We start from the raw sequence: 23,054 nt of genomic DNA, 5'->3' as shown, positions 1-23,054 counted from the left end.
ACAGCTGTAGTGAGTAATGTAGAGTGTTTTCATTCAGCACAATTTTGAGAAAAGTGGCTAGATTTAACTTTTTTTGTGCCTCTTGTGGCATAGATTATGATCCAAATGTGAATCAAGAGTTTATTTCCACCAATTTTTTTTAAATTAGCAATAGAGATACGAGATGGGTGAAATGAAAATTTTATATGCCTTACCTTTCTTGTGTGATCTTTGGGATCTTCATACACGACAGTTTTGATCACTTCAACAACCCTCTCAGGTGTTTTTTCCATCACTGCGAAACTTGCAATGCTCTCTGCCTTCCCTCCAGGATTCACAGCTGACACCATGTACTTCCCAGCGTCCGATAAGGATGCTGTGAAATTTTATGAAAGGTATAAATTTATCAAAATTATTCAATATGTGCAATAGGAAAAAATAAAAAAAATCGGGGTTTCCGGGATTGTCTAATTATTTTTTTTTTCAAATTTTTATCGTGTTTTAAGAGAGAGACCGTGCTATCACAGTAGGATTTTTCAATTTGGAAATTTAATTTAATTTTCAGATGAATTCTTTCTATGCGTTATTTTGCATTAAAAATCATTTGAATTGATATAGATTTTCGCTTATTTATTGATATAAACTAATACTTGGTCCATCAAAACATGTTTAAATATGCTAAAATTGCATAAATGTGGTTGCTCAATTAAATTTTTATTCAGCAATTTAAAATGTTAAAATTTGCTCATTAATTTCAATTTTATTGCAGTTAAACAAGTATCCTTTTGAACCAAATTGTTCTTATTAAATTTATTTACTCGTAATAATTATTATTATTTGTGGCCAAAAAATAAGATAAGTACAGTAAGTTAGTGATAAACTTGTACGCGAGTAATTTGCTAATTTCCTCCAAAGCCATTATTGTGCCAAGAAATCTCCTGTTTATATGACTTCACACAGATTTTCAACAAGATATATGAGAGTTGCTTCATCAGCACTTTCCCTACAAATCTTTCTTCTGGCTCTGGGCATCCTTTTGAATAACAGATAAGTGACTTATAAGACATTTTAAGTACTATCACGCATTTTCCGGAGTTATACACAATCAAAAATCTCGCGGCACTATTTAAAATTGAGCAAATTTCTTGCAAAATGTGTCCTGACTGTGAGAATTTTCAAGTAAATTCTAGAAATCTTATAATGCTCAATTGACTCAATTGAATTTAAATTTAAAATGTGAAAATCCTAGTGTGATAGCACCGTTAGTCAAACTTCAAATTAGCTTTCCGGGAATTTCGCGTTGTTCGAAATTCCAAATTGACCCTAGTGCCTCCAACCCCGTAATAATTTTCCGAAAAGTTTAACAAAGAAGAAAAGAACGAACTTAAGTCAATCACGCGTACTTTGCCGATTTGTATGCTATTGGAACCAATACAAATTGTATTCTAAATTTCAAGACTTTTTAATTGAATGCAAATTTGACGAAATCGGTTGAGAAATAGGTCATATAAAGTGGTTTAACTGTAATTTTTAAAAATTCAAAATATAGAATTTTATGGTAATATTATAAGTTATGTGGATAAAATGTTCATTTATTCTTTTTACTAAACGTATTTTAAAACAAATAATATCACCAAACAAATTGTCGAAATATACATAGGGCATAGTAGTAATGCCCTAGACACTCTTACGACTCAAGCCGACAGACGGCTTAACATAATTATAATCAAAATAATAATTTGACTAAATTCTCATCAGTTTTCAACTAACTAAACCGTTTCTCGACTTAATCCGGGAGACGTATTATTCAGAAAATGATGGAAATGTAACCTGATCACTAATTTGATTACAATTACGTTAAGCTGTCTCTCGGCTTAAATCGTAACTAGGGCATAAGAAACACCTGAAGTTAAGGTAATTTTAAACGAAACGCTTACCAGAGTTTGATATCTCTTACCGTTTGGCCTTTAACCAAATATTTAACAAACAAAAAATGGACAAAAATTGGGACACAAAAAACTCGAAACTTTAGAATTTCAAAATATTACAAAAATTGGGATTCTTTGGGATGTTGAGAATTGTTAATATTTATGTTACTCAAAATTGATAGATTATAATATGCTTTCTTTAAGATTGAGCAATAAAAATGTTGGACACTAAGAATTAAAGATTCGAATTAGTCCGAACGAAAATGGTTTGATTAGATTGACAATAATAATTAATAATAATTTGAATAAATTTTGCAGAATCATTCCAAAATTCCAAAAAGTGAATTTAAGAGTATGTTCTGCGAAATCTTTTAATCGATTTTCTTGACTTACCATTTTCAATTATTAATTTGTAACAATTTCCCATCTTCTGAACTTTATGGGTTGACACTGATGCTTCATTGAGAGGAAGATCATCCTTGAACCATGTTACAGTAGGTTCTGGCAAGCCTGTTATCTCAACATCCATAATAACTCTCTCTCCAAGTTTGGCTATCTGAGTCTGCAATCGATGTCCAAACACTGGAGGAAAGATGGATTCTGGAAAGGAATATAGGTGAATTTTAGAATAACAGATAATTTCTATTTAATTAAGATCACAATCAACGTACTTTTTACAACTAAATCTGCTACACTTGTAGAAGATCCTGCTGCGTTGTTAGCTGTGCAAATATACCGTCCAGCATCCGGGACGGTGACATTGTTCAGTTGGATGGTAACTTTATTGAAGTTGTAATTTACATTAATGTGACTGTCATTCTCAATGGGTTCTCCATTTTTCGTCACTTTGACCTCGGGAGATGGATAACCATCCACAACCGCTTCTAGCACCACATTAGCTCCCTGATCTACAATCTTGCCAATAAGTGGTGAGATAAAACGTGGTGGTGTGTACTTTCGCGTTGGTTTTGTGATATTCACATCAGAAAGATTCGTTCTAATAACATTAACAACGGACTTCTGCTGAAAACTCGGCGCTAAATCTTTCGATTGATGATATTCTTGGAATTGACGCGATTCAATGGTATCTGGTGTTTGATGTGATGTGAGTATTTGTGTTTGAGGAATATTATTGGCCACAGAACTCACTTGTTGGGTAGATGTTGTTGTAAACATTTGCTTCTTCAGAGTCACCAGGGATGATTGAGTATGGTGTTCTTGGGTATAAGTCTGAGGACTAGCCACAAGGGGTGGTTCGTATGCACCCTCAAGATTTACATATGCCACACAAGTGGCTTTACCAATCTCATTCTCAGCCACACAAGAAATTTTCCCAGTGGTTTCACTCGTAACGGCGGGAATTGTCAAGACCTGACGATCACCACTTGTAGATACTAAGAAATTTTTCCCATGCACGGGTTCATCATTGAAGTACCAGCGTACTTTTGGTGTTGGCTTGCCAATCACGATACACTCGAATTTCGTTGAATCATCAATACGTACAACACGATCAGAGAAGAGTTCTTTGAACATAGGGCAAATGTAATGATCCTCAATGAGAATTTCTTGAGCTGGACGCTGAGTTTCTGCTACATTGACAGACTTGACAATGAGGTGTGAGAAGCATTTGGATTCACCTGAAGAATTCGTAGCTTTCACAGTGTACAGCCCTTTATCATCCGTTGTGACATTTTCAATTATCAACTTTATAGCTCCATCATCATCGTATGATATATGAATGCGATCACTTGGAGCGATCTCACGATTGTTAAGTAGCCATTTCACCTCTGGTCGAGGATCACCAACAACTAGACAATCAAATACCACTTTCTCCCCTTCGGATGCCAAGACATCGACAAGAAGCTTCTCAAATTTAGGTGGGGCAACCGTGGATTGAATCCTCTCACCGGACATTCGAGTTGCAGGTTCTAAGTTGTTCAAAGGCGTCACTGTTAATTGGCAAACGCTCGAGGTTTCCCCTGAAAATTTACAATACACCTTATTACGACTTTTTAATTTTTGAGAAATTCTTAATTGCTAAAATATTTTTCAATTTGAAATAAATAAATAAATAAATATTGAAAAATTTCATTATTTTTTGAAATTGTTAAAATTAAATCTTGGTTGATAAAGCGTGTCCACGATAAAATTGTTCCCAAGAATAATGCTTTAAAAATCAAATCTACATGATATTAAAAAAAAAAAGAAAAATATTTTTTGAAACTTTAATTCATTGTAGATTTATTGGATATATTAGTTTTTTTTATTCAAGTATTGGACTGGCGAAATCTCGAATCTTCTTCTTGAGTCCTCCCATCAAGGTCTTTACAAGATCATCATCGCCGTTCTTGGTTGTTTCATTCCATTTTTTCTTGAATTGGTGGAAACTGGTGTATTTGACGTTTAAAATTTTGGGGATGAGCCTACCCAAAAAGTTTGAACAGTTTATTATATTTATTATATTATATTTATTGGTTCCGAGAGGTTTTACCTTATTCTGCTTTAAAAATATGAAAAAAAAAACACAATATCTGCAAGGAAGCGATATTTCTAAAATTCACTATTTTTGATCAAAAATATATTAGCTCAGGAATTAATTATGTTGCTATAAAAAATATCCTAGATTTTTATATCCTTCCCTTATAGTTTGTACTCATCTACAAAATTCGGATTTCATCGATTCAAAATTGCCAAAAAAAGTTGTTTTTCCATGCGTGCAGAGTCCCAAAGAAGGCGAAAGAGTTAAGAAGGTTCGTGAAGGCTAGAAAAAAATTGAAGCCTCCAGTTTCTTTCTTTTAACTATTTTGGAAAATATTGAGTTTTGATGCAATGCTGTTTTTTAAGCTTCATGCCCATGTAAACCTTTAAAAACATTTTCACTATTGCTAAAGTCATACTCATACTATTAAGAAATTATAATCCTGTGTTCAATAAAACCATGTCATAAGGTCTAAAATGCCTAGGGGAAACTGGGGCACCATCAAACACGGGGTACCACCAAACACTGCAATTTTTTAATCGGATATTAGATATCAGAAGATAAGACCTATAGGAATTTAAAGGCACTATAGGGATGCTTGTATACTGAAGGAATGGTCGCGATAGTCCAAGTAGTTTAGAAATAAAAATTACTGTTTGGTGGTACCCCGTGTTTGGTGGTGCCCCAGTTTCCCCTAATGCAATAAGATAAAACGTTTATTGTTAGCCTAGATTTCTATTTCATAAATGTCTAAAATATCAGGAAAACCATATTAAGCGTGGAGAAATTTAATTCAATAATACATCAGAATATCCTGAATGCAGTAAAAATTAATCGCCTAATCGAAAGGTGTGCAAGAACCGTTTGAAACCGAACAAACGTCAAATGAGACTTGTACGTTAATGGACAAAACGCTACCTGAACAAACTTATTTTGATGTTTATTCGGTTTCAACGGTTCTTGCACACCTCTGGTCTAATTTTCTTTAAAATGAAATTGATATAATTCACAAAAGGTCCATTCGTGAGAAAGAGTTATACTGATTTATAAACATTTGTTTTCTCTAATATTTTTAAAATGCGTTTCTTTTTCGGCTTAGATCTTCCTAATTATGCTGCCGATCAGCATATTTTCTGCAAATAGGGTCAAATGAACACCTATTGGCACTTTAAGAACTCGTGATGACGTATTGGTACCCTGTGTCATTTGGAACAGGAAACTTGAACACCTACCCTTATAAGAAAACGCAGAGTAATGAAAAAATGTAATAATTTTATACTATAAAACTTTTTATTCAAGCGGAAGATTAAAAACAAAACATGAATAATACATAATTTAGGGTGATTTTTTTTTTGATGAGGGCTCTAAAAGTGACTGTTAATTTTATCGTAAATCTTTGCAATGTTTAGAAAAGTTGTAGAAAACCTCAAATATAAACTTATTAATACACTTACTTAATTACATGTAATTAAAATCGTATAAATAGAAACGGATAAAAATTTTTGAATTTTGGAAAACATTAAAAAAAATGTATAATTTAAATAAGAAATCAGAATGTGATCGCGGCAAACAGACGTAAGATTTGAGATCTTTAATGAAGACTTTTATTAAAAAGTTTTATTACTCTTATCAAAAGAACTGACGAAAAGATCTTTCTTGTTGTACAAGGATCATTATTTGCACGATCTAAATTCCCTTAAAATTTTCTTTGCCGGTCATATTTTTAATCTCTTTCTGCCTTTCCATGTTTTTGACACACACTGCAAGCACATTGATCCTCGTACGGAGGATGAGTTCACTTTCTTATTTGAAAAAGTACTGTGGAAATACCGAATACTGAACACCCCACCCCCCTTTGAAAAATTTTTGCCCCCCCCCCCCCCCCCTTAATCAAATCCTGGCTACGCCCTTGCTGGTAATTGTTTGAAGTCTCATCATCCATCAGCATGCCCCCACTAAAGCCCGACATTATCTTATCGTGCAGCCTTCGAGCTCGTGTTTTAGCTGACTGATTTTGCGCATCCCTGCGATGAGGGGCTGCTTGGGCCATAAAAGTCTTCAGTCCATTCCTCTGTTTGATTTTGTGCACAAGACTGGGAGAACATTTAAATTGTTTATTAGCCATATCCCTCACAGATGTCGAAGGATTGTTCTTATACCGCATGATCACTTTTTTCTCCTAATCTCGTTCTCCAATACCCCGATTTTTTCCACATCCAGGTTTCTGGGCAGTGGTTTTACTGCCGAGGAATCGAAGAATCACCCTCCGGACGGTCTGGCGTGAGGTATTTGTGAGTTTTCCAAGGTCCGCGTAATTGATTCCAGTATTTTTTAGATACGCGTATACAATCAGTTCCCTTATGTTTTCATTATTCTTTCGTATCTCAGTGAAAAATGAAGAGAATTTAATGAGAGTTTCACCAAAAGAAAGCTAAAAACACGTATTACAATGTTTACATACAACGAAAATGCGGAGCTAGTGACATCTGTCATAAAAATATCAAATCATTTGGTACAATCTTGTCGTGTACACGCTTTAGCTAAGCCTGTTTGTATATATACAAACCACATTTTTCACCACCCATTTCTCATGGGGGCGTGACTTGCTTTATTGAATTTAGTTTTGTAAGCTCCGCCCATGCTCAAAATGGCCAGATTGGTTTACATGAGCTCTGTCATACTGTTCCTATTTATCTTTTGAGCCATACGAGCCATTCAATTAATGCAATTCAATTAATTCAATTAATGCATTTTAATGCATTTTTGAAAGTGGGTGTGAATTTAAATCTCATGGGCGGAGCTTTTTCAAAAGATGCTGTACTATTTCCCTCAGAGTAAGTTTTAAGAACAAACAAAGAATTTTCTGTGTTTAAACTCACCTGCTGAATTAATTGCAACAACTTTGTATTCCCCCGCATCTTCGATGTATGCTTCGTGAATGAGGAGCGAACAGCGGTCACCTTGGAAGAGCAATTGAATGTCAGCTGATTCTTTAACTGGCCGATCATTGTGATACCAAATAACTTCGGGTTCCGGTTGACCAACAATAACACAATCAAGGCGTACGGATTTACCCTCGAAGACACTAGTGTTCTTCAGAGGAAGCTGCACAGATGGCTTTATTGGCTCCATATCACTGGCAAATTCAGAATCAGATGTCTCATTTGGCACGCGTCCCTTCACGCATACATTGCATGAATTGGACACCTCTCCGGCCAAATTTTTCGCGGTCAACGTATAGATGCCAGTGTCTTTGAAGAAGGCCTCTGGGATGAGCAACGTCACACGATCACCGTCCACAAGTAACTGAAAAGCACGATGAGGACGAAAAATGAGTTTCACAAATGGGAGCACAAAATAGATTAAAATTAAATTTTAAAAATAGCCCCCTGTGTACCACTGTCAGGTTGATGGAAATGCATTTCCATGCACTGTCGCAGCCCACAACTCTTGGCAAGTGGACAAGATTATGAAGAAAACACAGTATTTTGGATTAGCATCATTCGGCAGAGGGGACAAACATTTAAATTAAAGTCTAATTTATTCTCTCGTACTACAGCCACATATATCTCATAAGAATATATTTATGAATTCGCCTCGTATATTAAATACTTAGTATTTTGAAGAGCATTTTCTCTCTTTCTTACATCCGATAGTGAGAGTGAAAAATTGGAAAATCGACCGAGAGAAGAAAATTTCACAATTTTTATGTCACTAACAAACATGAGACATGCATAGGCTATTTATAAAATGAAAGATTTACACTCACTTTTGAGTCACGACCCGTGAATAATTTCCCATTGTGAGTCCAGAACAGTTCAGGACGCGGAATTCCCGTAACTTCACACTCTAGCTTGATCTTTTGTCCAACACGAGCCATCACATTTGACAGAGGAACTTTGAATGCCGGTACTTCAGTAGGTTCCAAAGCTGAAAAGGAAGTACAGTAAAGTGATTTGTATTTCTTTAAGCGGTAACAAATATACAAAATTATTATATAGACTGTATTTAGAGTAGGAAGTCCTACCAAAAATGATTAGGACTTATATAGACTTGATGATAAGCTTAGAAAGTACTAAGTGCAAGATTAAATCAAATGTGTTTTTATCATTATTTCGGATATAATTGTGCTAATTCGTCTCTCGAATACTTTAAGTATGTTCAGACCTTTAATACAAATAATAAACAATGCGGTAAAAATTAAAATAAAATTCACTCAGATCCGCCCACTATAAAACAAACCACGCCCTCAATAAAGCACAAGAGCTTTGTAATTACTGCACAATAATTCCCAAAATATTTGCATTTTATATTGCTTTAATATTAAGTAAATTTTTGGAACATTAGATAAATATTAGAAACTTTGAAGGCTAATATTTTGGAATAAGTAGGTGTGGCTATAAAAAGAAGAGGGGAGATACTATATTTTTCCATCGCAGCATTCTCGAGTTTCAATTGGCAAAAACCAAATGGTCAGTAAAAAATCAAAAGTGGTCAGCAAAAAATTAAATTTGATCAACAAATAATTCGAAATAATCAGTAAAAATTTTCAATTTTGTCAGTAAAAAGTAAAATTTTGTCAGTAAAAAGTAAACTTTGGTCAGTAAAAAGTTATATTTGGTCAAAAAAAAAATTAAATTTGGTCAGTAAAAACTTCGAATTGATCAGTAGATATATTCGAGTTGATCAGTAAAAAATTTAAAATTAATCAGCAAAAAATTAAAAATGGTCAGTAAAAAGAAAATATGGTCAGTAAAAAATTAAAAATGAGCAGTGAAAAATAAAAATTGGTCAGTGAAAAATTAAAAGTGAACAGTAAAAAATTAAATGTGGTCAGTAAAAAATTAAAAGTGAACAGTAAGAAATTAAAAGTGATCAGTAAAAAATAAAAATTGGTGGGTAAAAAATTAAAAGTGGTCAGTAAATAAAAATTGGTCAGAAAAATTAAAAACAAGCAGTGAAATATAAAAATTGGTCAGCAAAAAATTAAAAATGAGCAGAAAATATAAAAATTGGTCAGCAAAAAATTAAAATTGAACAGTAAAAAATTAAATGTTGTCAGTAAAAAATTAAAAGTGGTCAGTACAAAATAGAAATTGATCAGTAAAATATCAAAAGAGTGGTCAGCAAAAAATTAAAAATGGTTGGTAAATTATGAAATGTGGTCAGTAAAAAATTAATATATGAGCAGTGAGAAATAGAAATTAAAATCAACAATAATAAAAATGCTCAGTAAAAATTAAACTGTGGCATTGTTGTTAGTAAAAAATAAAGGGAAAATATAAATGATCACTAAAAAGTTAAAAGTGGTCAACTGACCGTTTTTGATAAAGTACTGGTGTTTTTCAATTTTTTACTGATCATTGCGAATTTTTTGCTGACCAAATTTGACTTTTTACTGCTCGTTTATTCAATGCCGTTTCAATTTACTTAAAATTTATTTATTTATTAAGATGCAACAAAGATAAATTCCCATTAAATTTAATAAAAGGTTCATACTCTGGATTGGCATAGTATCACCTTTAAAAAAAACAAATATCTTTTAGTGTTTAGTTGACTACAAGAGGAAATAAGATGTGTGAACTAGGAGGAAAATCGATAAAACGGCGCTGATTTGGTTGCAAAAATGGACAAATCGTAACAATACTTAGATGAGATCCCTGGATTAACATGGTCATTGCAAAAATATATACTAACACAATCTTTGCTTAAGATTGACAGATTTAGATGATTTTTGTAGGACGATTTTTAAGGAAATTGGTATGCAGTTTAGAAGATCTTCATGAACTTTGCGTTCGATTTATTTATTTTTTTTAATTAACAGATTGGCACTCAAAAGAACCGTGAGTAACGCAATTATCTACTCCTTGCGAAAATGTCTGACGATTTATGAATAAATCTTACTGAATTTTGATTTAGGTTCTAAAAAAATAAAAGTATCAAATTATCCCCGATGTCCCTTGCCAAAATTAAAAATGACAATTGAAGAATTATTTGAAATAAGTTTTCTGTTGAAATATCATCTGGATTTATTTAATTTAGGAGAACGTGTATTAAAGCGAATATGTCACAAACTAGGTATATAAAATCAGCTTTTAGAAAATTACTTCGAGATTGTATTCTCCTTCGAGGTAAAGAACTTTTCGAAAAAGTTATAGAAAAGCAAATTTCTAATAAGAATGTGCAAATCTGACCGTATTATCACACTAGGATTTTTTCAATTTGTAAATTCAATTTAATTTTCAGATGAATTGTTTCTATGCGTTATTTTGCATTAAAAATCATTTGAATTAATAAATTTTCGCTTATTTATTGATATAAAGTAATACTTGGTTCACCAAAACATGTTTAAATATGCTAAAATAGCATAATTGTGGTTGCTCAAATTAATTTCAACTCAGCAAAATAAAATGTTAAAATTGCTCAACAATTCCAATTTTAGGCGATATAGGAACCCTCATTTTCATTGTTTCTTTCTGCAAATGAGGTCCAACTATGTGAAGTAGTTCTTCAATTCTTCAGTAGCCATACGAAGAAAATTGTTGTGTCCAAAAAAATCACCAATTGCGATATCATAATACATTTTTTCAATGAATCCGTGGGAAGATCTCTCTTTTATACATTTTCTGGCCCACAATCTCTTCCTTTTGCCTTGAGGCACATTTTTATTGTACATATATCCTACAAAAAAGTACGAAAATTTCATCCTCGTCACTGGACTCACTCATTTTTCTAAGCAAAATCACAAATGACAAAATAAAACAACTGGCAATCTGCGCGGCTTTTTTGAATTTATCAAATTTCTCGCAAAAATGTGTCCTGGCTATGAAAAATTTCAAGTGGTTCTAGCAATTTTATTGCTCAATTTGCTGAATTCAATTTAAAATTAAATTGTAAAAATCCTAGTGTGATAGCACCGCGAGATTTCAGTAAGGTCTTTCAGTAAGCCGTAAAAAATATATTTTGTCACATTTTACCCCATTCCTCTATCGATTTTAACTCTTTTATTTCAGCTATCTATAAGAGAGAAAATCACTAGAAGATATTTCTAATGCGTCTTGTTATTGTATTAATTTTGAATGGGAATAAACTTACGTTCAACCATCAAGTTTGCTGATGTCTGTACCATCCCTGAAGTATTGCTAGCTCGACACGTGAACAGAGCCTGATCTTCGAGGAAAACATGTTCAAATTTCAAGATGGCCAATCCATTGTTAAATGTAATGATATAATCTGGCGATTGATCAATGCAAACGTCATTTTTGAACCATTCAACAACAGGAAGAGGATATCCTGTTGCTGTGCATCGGAATTCAAATGTTGCACCTTCTTTGGCATATCCTGGCTGAAGTGGCTCTGTAAAGACAGGTGGTTCTAGCACCTCTTCAGTTACATTTTCTTTCACTGTCAATGTTGCCGTTGTTTCTGCACTTCCGGCAACATTTGTCGCTTTACATGTAAATGTTGCGGAATCCTCAGCAAGAGTTTCTTCAATTGACAATGAACAGAATCCATCCATAAAGACTGTTTTGTAGTCAGAATTGCTTTGGATAGAAATGCCATCTTTGAGCCATTCAATGGAAGGTAGAGGACTTCCTGTTACGATGCATTCAAAGGTGAAACGTTCACCTTCCTGAATGGTAGCATTGATGAGAGTTTGTGTGAAGACAGGCGGTTTATGTTGTGAAGTTTGAATTTCAGTAATTTGCAATTTTTCAACTTTTTCAATCTTCTCCCGAGATTCTTCTTCCTTCAATTTTGCAATGGTATCATTGAGATCAGCTTTGAGTTTCAAGAATGACTGAAAGAGGGATAGATTTTCTGTGTAGGTGGTAACAGTTTTGTCCAATCCATAAATTTCCACAGATATTTCTGATAATTTCTTCAATTTGTTCAACTGTGCTGCTTCATTCTGATCAATATAGTCATCAATTTGGTGAACCAACTCATTAGCTTGCTCAACAGTGGAGACAAATTGAACAGTGTTGTTCGTATGCGAAAGATATGTTGAATGTATCCGATACTGAGCGTTAATCTGGGAAAGATTTAATAGTATTTAATATTAGGTCACACTACTACATTTCAGGTCACAGTTAAATTTAGATAAACTATAAATTTATCTTTAGGAAAATCGGTTAGATTATTGAGATTATTTTATGTAAACTATTCGTTGCTTAGTTTATTTTATAAAAGAAATGTTCAGTTATGTTTCAATTTCAAACTACACAAAAAAAACCTCTTTCTGAATTTGTTGTGAAAGCATTTTCAATTTTAATTTAGAGACAAAATCACAATCAAGTCTTTTACCTCATCGAGTAGTTTGAAGTAAGCAATGGATAAATCAATAGATGTCCTGGATTTTTGGGCACGTTCACTAAATTCTTCCCATCGCTGTACCAATTTCTGCAGTTCATCCTCAATATATGCTCTTGTATTTGGATATGTTGATGCAATATTTTCACCACTTTTGCGAAAATTGTCAATGCGTTTACCAAGAAGCTGTAATTTACCATAATTTACAAACAAATTAGGCTTTTCATTATACATCTCTAAGTCAGATTTTAATGTGGCTTTGCGTCACACATGAGTACATCATTTAATAAACTCATTCGTGTTTAGTAAGAAGTCACCTAATTATTTTCGGGACACGTTTTGGACGCAGTTCAACTCAAAATCATCAATAGATATAGCACATAATCTCTACAATTTTCTTTCATTTTGCACTAAATGTGGTTTAGAAAGTAATTAAATAACTTGTAGAATTTTTATTTTACTTTCCCGTCAATAGATGAAACACTGAAAGAGATTTACGATTTCTTGTTCTCGCATGATATAAATTTTAAGATGAGGCTAACAAGATTTATGTTGTTTGTGATTCTTCAGAATCAAAATATCAATAACATGATTTTTCATTTAATGTTGTTCTTATTTTATAGATTTATTTTTTAAATGTTAAAAAAAAAGAAAAAAAGAAAATTTGAATGTGTAGAGATAGGAACAGAGGACTTTCATTGAAATTATTAATATTATTAATATGATAAGAAAAGGAATAGAGGAAAAGAGTAAGAAAATGAAGCTATTCTACCAAATCAAACTAATTGTTATTTTCTATTTCTAAGGGAAATGTGATTTTCGAACCATGTTCTAATAGTTGATTCAGTCAAACTTTCTCAGAAATACCGGGCAAAGTAATGACAAGCGAGATAATTTTATGAAATTTTTATTAACTCTACAACAGCGTCTTACAAATGAAAGAAATTGGAAATATAAAAATTCTTCTACTAGGGTAAAATACATAAAAAATATTTCGTAAAATTGTTCGTAAATATTTGTGGATTTTTACTGAGGACTCACGTAATACTCGTAAAACGCAATAATCCTCAAAAAAGTTCGTTAAAGTTTGCTTTTTTCACAAACATCGTTTGTAATATGATCACTCGACGAGTATTTTTTGTACTTTTTAAAATAATTGTTTGTAAATTCTCGTAAACTAACCGTACTATCACACTAGGATTTTTTCAATTTGTAAATTCATTTTAATTTTCAGATGAATTGTTCTTATGCGTTATTTTCCACTAAAAACCAATTGAATTGATAGATCTTTACTTATTTATTAATAAAAACTAATACTTGGCCCAGAAAAGCCTGTTTAAATATGTTATAATGGTATAAATGTGGTTGCTCAAATAAATATGAATTCAGCAAATTAAAATGTTAAAATTGCTCAATAATTTCAATTTTATTGCAGTTAAACAAGTAGTCCTTTGATGAAAATTGTTCTTTTTAAATTTATTTACTCGTAATTAATATTATTTGTGGCGAAAATATAAGATAACTACAGTGTTTTAGTTATAAACTTGCATGCAGTGAAGCTTAAGTATCGAGAGTAATTCATTAAGTTCCACCAAAGCCATTCGAAGGAAATTGTTATGTTTAGAAATTTCAGTTGGGAGTTGGGACGACTTCATACAGATTTTTAATAAGACTGTATGAGAGTCGCTGCATGAGCCCTTTGCCTACAAATCTTTCTTCTGGCTTTGGGGATCCTTCTGAATGATAGATAAGTGACTTATAAGACATTTTAAGTACTATCACGCATTTTCCGGAGTCATTCACAATCAACAATCTCGCGGCACTATTTAAAATTGAGCAAATTTCTTGCAAAATGTATCCTGACTGTGAGAATTTTCAAGTAAATTCTGGATATCTTAATATCTTGATATCTTAATTCTAAGATATCTTAAAAAATCCTAGTGTGATAGCACCGTAACAAAAAACCATTTAAAATTTTGTCAATTGTTCGTAATTTTTTTTTGTAATATTTTTACTTACTAATATTTGTAAAAGAACATAAAATGCTCGGCAAGTGATCATCTTACGCACCAAGTGTGCAAAAAGTACAAACTTTTACGAAATTTTTTGTGGGTTATTACGCTTTATGACCAACGCACAATAACTTTTGTTTGTAAACATGTTTTCAAAATTTCCTGTGAGAAAAAGCGAGATGACTAGATCTAGATCTCATTCACTCTCATTGAAATGTCAAAAACATGTTTACTAAACAAAAATTATTGTGCGTTGGGCATTACGAGTATTGACCAGCGCACAATAATTTTTGTTTGTAAACATTTTTTCAAAATTTCCCATGAGAATGAGCGAGATGACTAGATCTAGATCTCACTCACTCTCATTTAAATGTCAAAAACATGTTTACAAAACAAAATTTATTGTGCGTTGGGCATATTTCGTGAGTCCCCATTAAGAATTAACAAACATTTACGAACAATTTTACGAAATATTTTTTTTCTGTATAGGGTAATTTTATATAGAATCCATGTCTGAATTTTGAAATTTTCTAACTATTTTAGATGGACAAAAGAAAAAGAATACGAAGAAGTTCGCTTGAGCGCATGGCTAGACCTTCTTTATAGCCTTATTATTTTCATTGTCCAGCTGAAATAGTAAGAAAATCTTAAAATTCAATATTACATTTTACTCAGACTTACCCTATAAATACTCTATTTTGTCATTAACACTAAACCTACCGACCGTTTTTGCTCGTTTTTCCTAGCGCGCTCGGTCAAGTGACAGATCACGGTAGGTACTATAAGTGTTACTCAACATTTTTTTCTTGAAAAGAGGAAAACCTTAAAATTGAAACACTGAAAAATATATTATATCCATATTTTAAGAAATTCATAAAATTTGATAACGGCATTGTACCGTTTAAATATGTGTTACTTATATAAGTTTTTAAACCGGTCAATTTGACCGGTCTTGGTAGGTTTCGTGTTAAAATAAAGATCCTTTTTGCACGAAGGTACTGAATTTTAAAATTTTTGAGCTTGCCAACTTTACCTCTTCTACTAATTATGCATTCCAACTTTTTTTTTTAATTATTAAAAATTTATCAAATTTGTAAACTATGCCATATACAACAATAGCATATAATGTGTAGCATTATGTAATAAAATTTTAAATGTTTCATTTATCATTACAAAATATATTTCTAATAAATCGTAACATTCCTTTAGACCGAATCATATATTCAATTCATGGATTAAAACGTATATAGTTATTTAAGTGATGATTTCCTGATAATTCTAAATGTTTCTTGTGATAAAGCCTGTGATATTTTGCATTTTACAAGCTCAACTAGGGACTTAAGAGGTTTTAACGATCGATCAGTTTCAAAATTGAACATAACTTAAGGTTTAATTTCACGTCAGTATGGTAAATCCAAAGTTTGTTACACTTTTTGATATGAGATAAAAAAAACACATTTAAAAGAAGGACTAAATAAATTTGAACTCAATTTCCCATTAGATGATTCTTTATCGCTTGCAATATCTGTGCATTATAAAAATCAGGATCTAAACTAAAATAAAATTGTTATTGTTGTTTTTTTTCTTGTTCAACATATTGTATTTGTCCTCAATTTGACTGTGGGACGAAATGGATATCAGAAGAGTTTGCGGGACAAGATGCTCAAAATACTCTATATGTAGGCGTTTGGAAAATCGCTTTTCTTCTCTTTTTTTTCCGCAAAAGAAAACTAAAATTATAACAACTTTTAATTTACTCCTCCATGATATTTTTAGTTCAAATGTGGTGGAGAAAAAAAAACCCAAAAGAGTGTTTTGCGATCTCTGGAATCATTTCGTATTAATATACTTCAATTTTGTCTCATGCAATAAAATTGAATTTTCAAGAATGTTTTATCGTTTCTTTTCTTATGTTTAATTCTGTTTTTTTTTTCTGCATTAAATCATCCTCAAATTTACACACTTGTGTCATTGATTAAATAAACACATCGCGACTTTTTTGGGACAATAATGTTTACTGAGAAAAAGCACCCACGCGAATGCGAAGAGAAATTATGGCAAAATGGATGCGTCCAAAGTGATCGTGAATCTGACCAATAAATCAAGATTAATATGTTATAAACTTACATCAATGGTCCTCTCAAAATATTCAAAAGCAATGGACTTGGTGGAAATAGCGGCAAGAGTTTCACATTGTTGCATCTCTGTGTCCTCCAATTGCTTCGTCATATCATCGAGATTCCCGTGGATCTCTTTGAGTTCCTTATTGAAGAATCCCAATTGCTGTTGCTCCTTCAATTCTGTGCTCTTTGACTCAATTTGCGTTTCAAAGGTCATCCTCAATTGTTCCAAAAGGGTGATAATGCGATCTGTGTCATGTTCTTTTGCCCCATTTGGTTCTAGAGTTCGGATACGTTCAATAATCGTTTCACTTTGCGATATCAATGATCGGAACTGAGCCTTTACATTGTCCCTAAAGGCCTCATGATCACTCACAACACGTTCAGCACTGTCACGATTGATCACTTTCTGTGTGGCAAAGTATTCCTCTATACGCGTTTTGGTAGTGTTTATGGCTTCTAGGAAGGATACAATTGAAATCACAAGAGCTTCATACTCATTAGCAATACGATCTAGCCTGTTCTTAATCGATGACAAATTTTCTATCACTTGTTGCAATTTTTCCGTGGTACTTTCATCTTTGGCATCGAGACTGGATGTGGCAGTGATACGTTCCTGAAGATCACCCTTTGCTTTTGCAATATCCCCCAAAACACTGGTTAACTTCTCCGTAACGAAGATTTTTAGTGCTGAAGGATCATTGGAAGCTATCGAGAGTACTGGATAGAGTTGAGCATCGAGCTTGGATGCTGCATTGAGTGTCTGCAATTTACCAGAAAACAATTTATCATCAAATTAAATCTGGCAATTTACTACTAAATATTTTGTAATAAAGCAACACTCACATGAACATTTTCCGACATAATTTTCTCCCAGAGTAACTCGGTCTCGCGCTTAGTGGTAATACTCTGCGTCCAATTTTCCCAACTTTCCGTGATACTAAACTGTCGCGAACTGAAATCGTTCAGAATCTCATCGACTCGAGAGCAGGCACTTTTTGTTTCAAGATATGGGTCCGCGACCTGTTACATAAATAGAATATCATTGACGTTTTGGAGAAAAGCCAGCCAGTTCGAACGCACAAACTCATGAGAGATTTACTCTCTCTCAAACTTTCATTTTATAATTATAATTTTCCTATAACTATCTTATCCTATTTGTGACTGGAAGAGGCTAATGTTAAATTAAGAAGTCTTAGAAATTACCAGAGGATTGACTAATGGGCATATGAGATTGACAGGATGGTATATTGAATTTTACTAATTTTACATTCACGTTTAATGCACTGAGAAAAGTTTAACTATAAAATTAACAAAAACTCTTTAACTATCTAATTAAGACAGCGACATCACGAAGATGAATTCACGGAAGACATAGATAAATTTAAAATTGATTGCAAATGATTTTTTGCAAAGGATTCGCAAGGAAAAAAATAAAATGTAAGATTATTAAAGAAAACTCTTAAAATACTGCAGAATAATCCTTTTAAAAATCATCGCTGAGGTTTTAATTCATGAGCTTTTCGACTTTTGATTATCATAATTATAAATAATAGCTGTGTCCCATACATCAATAAAGAGTAAATTTTAGTAAATACAAAAATTAAAATTTGATCAATAGGGTAAATGTACCAAATTTCGGCCAGCTTGAAATTCCGGCCACTCTTTTGTTCTCCGAATTTCCATGATTTTTTAGTTTTTGCATACACTACAGATTATACAATGCAAAAAATAACAAAAAAATGTCGCTTCGACGAACGAGATGATGTGAAAAAGACATTGGAAGAATTCTGTAAGGGCAAGGAACTATGAGAATAAAGGTGGCCAAAATAGGCCACCAAAGCAATGTAATATTACTATTACTATTTATTTATTTAAATCAAAACCTATAGGGTCCGCCCCTCTTACATGGTTTGATTAAGTTTAAACTAAAAAGAAATAGACAGGAAGCATATGTCTACATTTTTATTCATTTTAAAATGTATTAAGAATGATTTTAGAGCCAAGTTTAGAGCAAATAAAGACGATAAACTATTTACAAAATTCTAAGCAACACTCCTTAAGAAGAAGTAATAAAAACTTCAATTTATATTAAAAATATTACATTTCAAACTTGAAACTTTGGCGCTTGCATGCAACTATGCCGAAATTTGGCACACTTACCCTACGTAATAAAGAGATCTAATTGCCGTAAAATTATCATTCAAAGACTAGAAAACAAGGGGTGACACATTCCCGTTTTTACTAAAAAAAAAAGTTATCTAGTTTATGGACTTTTGCGAAGCAAATTTTGGGTTTCTCGAATTTCCCGAAGCAATTTAAAGATTTTTCAAGTCTGTAAAGCAGAGGTGTGCAAGAACCGTTTGAAACCGAAAAAACGTCAAAAGAAACTTGTACGTCAGTGGTCAAAACGCTACTTGAACAAACTTATTTTGACGTTTATTCGGTTTCAACGGTTCTTGCACACCTCTGCTGTAAAGCGTTTTTGATTTGATTTAATTATATCTTTGTTCTTTTCCCACCTCGTGCGGCCATCTCCGTCTTAGCGTAGATTCAAACAAACGTTTGGATGACAAAGATGAAGAACGATTTTTTTTGGGATTAGTGAAGCGATATATGAGTTTTTAAGATGTTAAAAGCAGTTTTTGGAGTTCACGGATTTTCTTGGGTTTTGCAAAGTATTTTTTCTCGAGCAATTGACAAAGGTTGCCCCATATGCGTTACATTTTGTTAAAACATAATTCCATAATAATTGAAAGCCAGAAAAGAAATAGTAAAAGATACTAAATAGCATCATCAAAGCACGACTTTACTAAAAATCCACTTAAGGATCATTAATATCAATTTGGTTTTCTCAATTTGATTTTTTGTGTCGCTTTATTCTTCAAAACTATGCCTTATGAATGGTAATTCAAAAACGCGTCGTGGGATTTTTGGACGTAATTTTATTTGTCTCTATGTCAATATTTCGATTTCAAGGTTAAAGGTTTAACAAATCTAGAAAATGTATTTTCCAACCGATTAGGACGAGTTTGGATTTGTTGAAAAGGCCTTCGAGTCTCGGACAAAGTAAAGCGGTCTTCAGATTAGAGGTTTAGCCCTGTTCCCGAAGGTTTCAAAATCCTAAATAGCGAGCAATTTTATTGCTTTTTAAGAGCCTAATAGGTCATTCGTCTTTAATAATCTAATCCTAAGTTAAATTTTTCTAAAAAAAATCGTGAGAGATAAGAAATTAAAGCAGTTAGGTCATTTGGCTAAGCCTTAAGTCTGAAACCCGTACAAGTCTTTTGGAATTTAGTTATTATCAGCGGTAATGTATCTATTTTGGAACCGTTATTTTTGTTCGAAATTTAATCGCGTATTAACTGCTATGTCAATGTGGGCATTTTTCAGACGATCAATAAATTGGTTGTGTGTCGATAATCATAACAAAATGATGCAAAGGAGAAGAATTTTGACATATACATGAATCTTTATTAATATAAACAATATTGCGAACTTCTACAATTGGGATATAGCATCTAATATCATTCGAGAGTTGTGCACAGCTGCGATGTTTAGCTATCTTTTTCTTTTTTTATAAAAAAAATTAAAAGCAACATTTAATGACTGACAGAATTAGATTTTTTTGTTAACTATTTTTTTTTCAGATTAACTAGAAGGATTTTACTTTTATAGGTCTTTTATCATGATTCACAATTATAGAGTTTGAAAAATGGAACTACAGAGCTGAAAGATATTAGATTTTTTCTAATTACAATATTTTATTCTTTTGAAAAATTTTGTACGACGAAATTCGAAATCCAATCAATTGATTTATGTTAGTTTTGAATTCGCTTTAGACATACTCAACCTAAAAATATTGTTTTTGTTTTTGCGAACGACTATGTAAAATTGAGCTACTATAGATGCGGGTGACTTTGTCCTCTGCGGGTGACTTTGTCCTCTGCGGGTGACTTTTACCCCTCCTGTTCGTAAGCCTTTCTTTAATTCTTTAGTTTTCACCGATCAGATATGGTAGATCGGGTTGGTAAAGATCATCCTTAAGTTCTAGAAGAAAAGGAAAGCTTGCGAACAGAAGTATGTCAAAGTTACCCGGAGATGACAAAGTCACGCGCACTTATACGGGCTTCTGACCTAAGGTTTAGCTATATGGCTTAACTAATCTAATTTTTTATCAAATACGATTTTTTGGAAAAATTTAACTTAGGATTGGATTATTAACGACAAATGATCTATTGCTCTCAAAAAGCAATAAAATTGCTCGCTATGTAAGATTTTGAGACATTCGGGAACTGGGCTAAACTTCTAGTCTGAAACCGGCCTTACGGTATATAACTCAATTTAAAATCATTTGTCCAAATCGTTCTAGAAAGTAATTTTGAAATTAATAAAAAGAAAATTAAATTATTTTAAAAACAACATTAAATTTGTTAATGATCTGAACTTATTGCTTATCGGTAATAAAACAAAGATAAAAAATAACCTATATTTTTTTGAAAAATTTTATACGACATGTGGATGAATAATATTTTATAGAAAACGATAAACACATAATCTTTCTTCTAAGAGCGATATAAAGTATTTTAAAATAATAAAAAGATTATTTAAGGGGAATTTGTGGTTGAAATAAACTCATAAACCTTCTCAAATTTTCCTTTAAAATAAAATAGACAAGAAAATGAATATAAAATTCTCTCAATACACTCACAAATTAGTCTTATTGGGATTGTGAGGATTGCATTGGAATTTGGAAAGAACAGGATTAAAAATTTAACGAATATAAAAATAATACTGAGTCTTACTTTGGAGGCTTCATCGATGAACCTTCTTGCAGTCAATTTAATCTCAGTATATGCCGGTTGAATGACAGTCCAGGCTTTCTGGATGCGCTGCAGATTCTCTTCGTTTGGTGATGTCTTGAGAATGGCCTCAATTTGATCAAATGTTTTTGCAAGGCTTTCTGATTCATCCAAAAATTGAATGTACAGCGAAACAAGATCAACACGAGCTTCTGCGATATTTTTCACATCTGTCCAGTGTTTCTGCAGAGCTTCCACCTTTTCGTCGATATTTCTCCGCTGTTCCTCATCAACTTCTTCGAGAATGGGAGCGAGTGTCGTGAGGAGTTTGTTGATTTCTCTGCCTTTTCCCTGTTGACAAAAAAACAGAGACATTGTATAAAAAAAAGCTTCGTGAAATGGATGTAAATGTCCAACCTCAAGATCTGAGAGCAACTGATGCTGTGCTGTGAGAAATTCATGAGCTGTGGGCAAATTTCTCCCGAATGTGTTATGATTTTTGAGCGATGATTCCGCAGTGGACACGAGCCAAGAGAGGATTTCATTGTAGTGAAGGAAGAAATTGTTAATATGTTCGGAAACGGTGACGTGTTTTTCACTGTTTATCGAGCAAACTTTCTCTAAATAGATTTTCCGATTTTCCAATTCATCCACTACACGCTTCACACCCATCACTTCGGGTTGGGTGCGACCCACATCATCCATGAGACAGTAGCCCATTTGCACTGGTACATCGATGAGACCATTGAGTCGACTCAGGAGACGCGTGTAGACCGAAATAGCTTCCGGTGCCTCGGAAGATACCTTCACATCTGCCACTTCGGCCTCCATCGATTCGAGTGTGGCCAATACCTCTTCGGCACGATGAAAGAAATCTTTGGCCTGCAGTAGCCAATTCTCCCGGCGATCTGTCTCGTCGAAGAAATCCGTACATCTCGATAGAACACTGTACGCTCTGGCGCATGCTTCATCACCGGCAAAACAGTCTGATCGCACGAGTTCTTCCGTGGCCTTTGCCACCTTAAGAGCACGATCTCGCAAAAGAATGGCATCATCTTTGAGACTCACATATTCGCGAAGCAGATCATCCACTATACTCTCTGTGTCGCCCAGTGTAAAGGATATTGACATATCGCTCTCCCGGCGATGAAGCATGGCCTCTATTTCTTCCAGTTCTTTCACCAATACCGCCAGTTGCAGACACTGTTCCAACTGGGATTTCCTGCTTTGCCAAGCAACCTGGAAACCGACAGAGATTCCCAAAATCAGTTCAATTCCATTCAAAATGTTTTGCAGCATTTTTCTTTCGGTAAAAAATATCTTTCCGGAAGTGAGATATTTCAAAAATGGTTTTAGGCCACGCCCCCTTAACAAGATAGATAGATAGATAGATATGTTTATTTCATGTCAAAAGAATATAC

General features: G+C 33.1%; 1 protein-coding gene across 1 annotated transcript in view; it reads right to left on the bottom strand.

Annotated features, from left to right (window-relative positions):
- Positions 1-23,054, bottom strand: part of LOC129801038 (titin-like) — a 257,548-nt gene that overhangs the window by 179,914 nt on the left and 54,580 nt on the right. Inside the window, exons 13-23 of the mRNA XM_055845796.1 lie at positions 22,051-22,872; positions 21,637-21,984; positions 17,678-17,854; positions 16,839-17,594; positions 12,694-12,885; positions 11,482-12,421; positions 8,156-8,316; positions 7,266-7,692; positions 2,579-3,886; positions 2,301-2,507; positions 39-355 (exon numbers count right to left, since the gene is read on the bottom strand). Coding sequence (XP_055701771.1) covers positions 39-355; positions 2,301-2,507; positions 2,579-3,886; positions 7,266-7,692; positions 8,156-8,316; positions 11,482-12,421; positions 12,694-12,885; positions 16,839-17,594; positions 17,678-17,854; positions 21,637-21,984; positions 22,051-22,872 — 5,655 coding nt within the window. The remainder of the gene's footprint in view (positions 1-38; positions 356-2,300; positions 2,508-2,578; positions 3,887-7,265; positions 7,693-8,155; positions 8,317-11,481; positions 12,422-12,693; positions 12,886-16,838; positions 17,595-17,677; positions 17,855-21,636; positions 21,985-22,050; positions 22,873-23,054) is intronic.

The sequence above is a fragment of the Phlebotomus papatasi genome, chromosome 2, assembly GCF_024763615.1.
Source record: "Phlebotomus papatasi isolate M1 chromosome 2, Ppap_2.1, whole genome shotgun sequence".
Taxonomy (NCBI): Eukaryota; Metazoa; Arthropoda; class Insecta; order Diptera; family Psychodidae; genus Phlebotomus; species Phlebotomus papatasi.
This window is presented reverse-complemented; position numbering and strand designations above follow the sequence as displayed.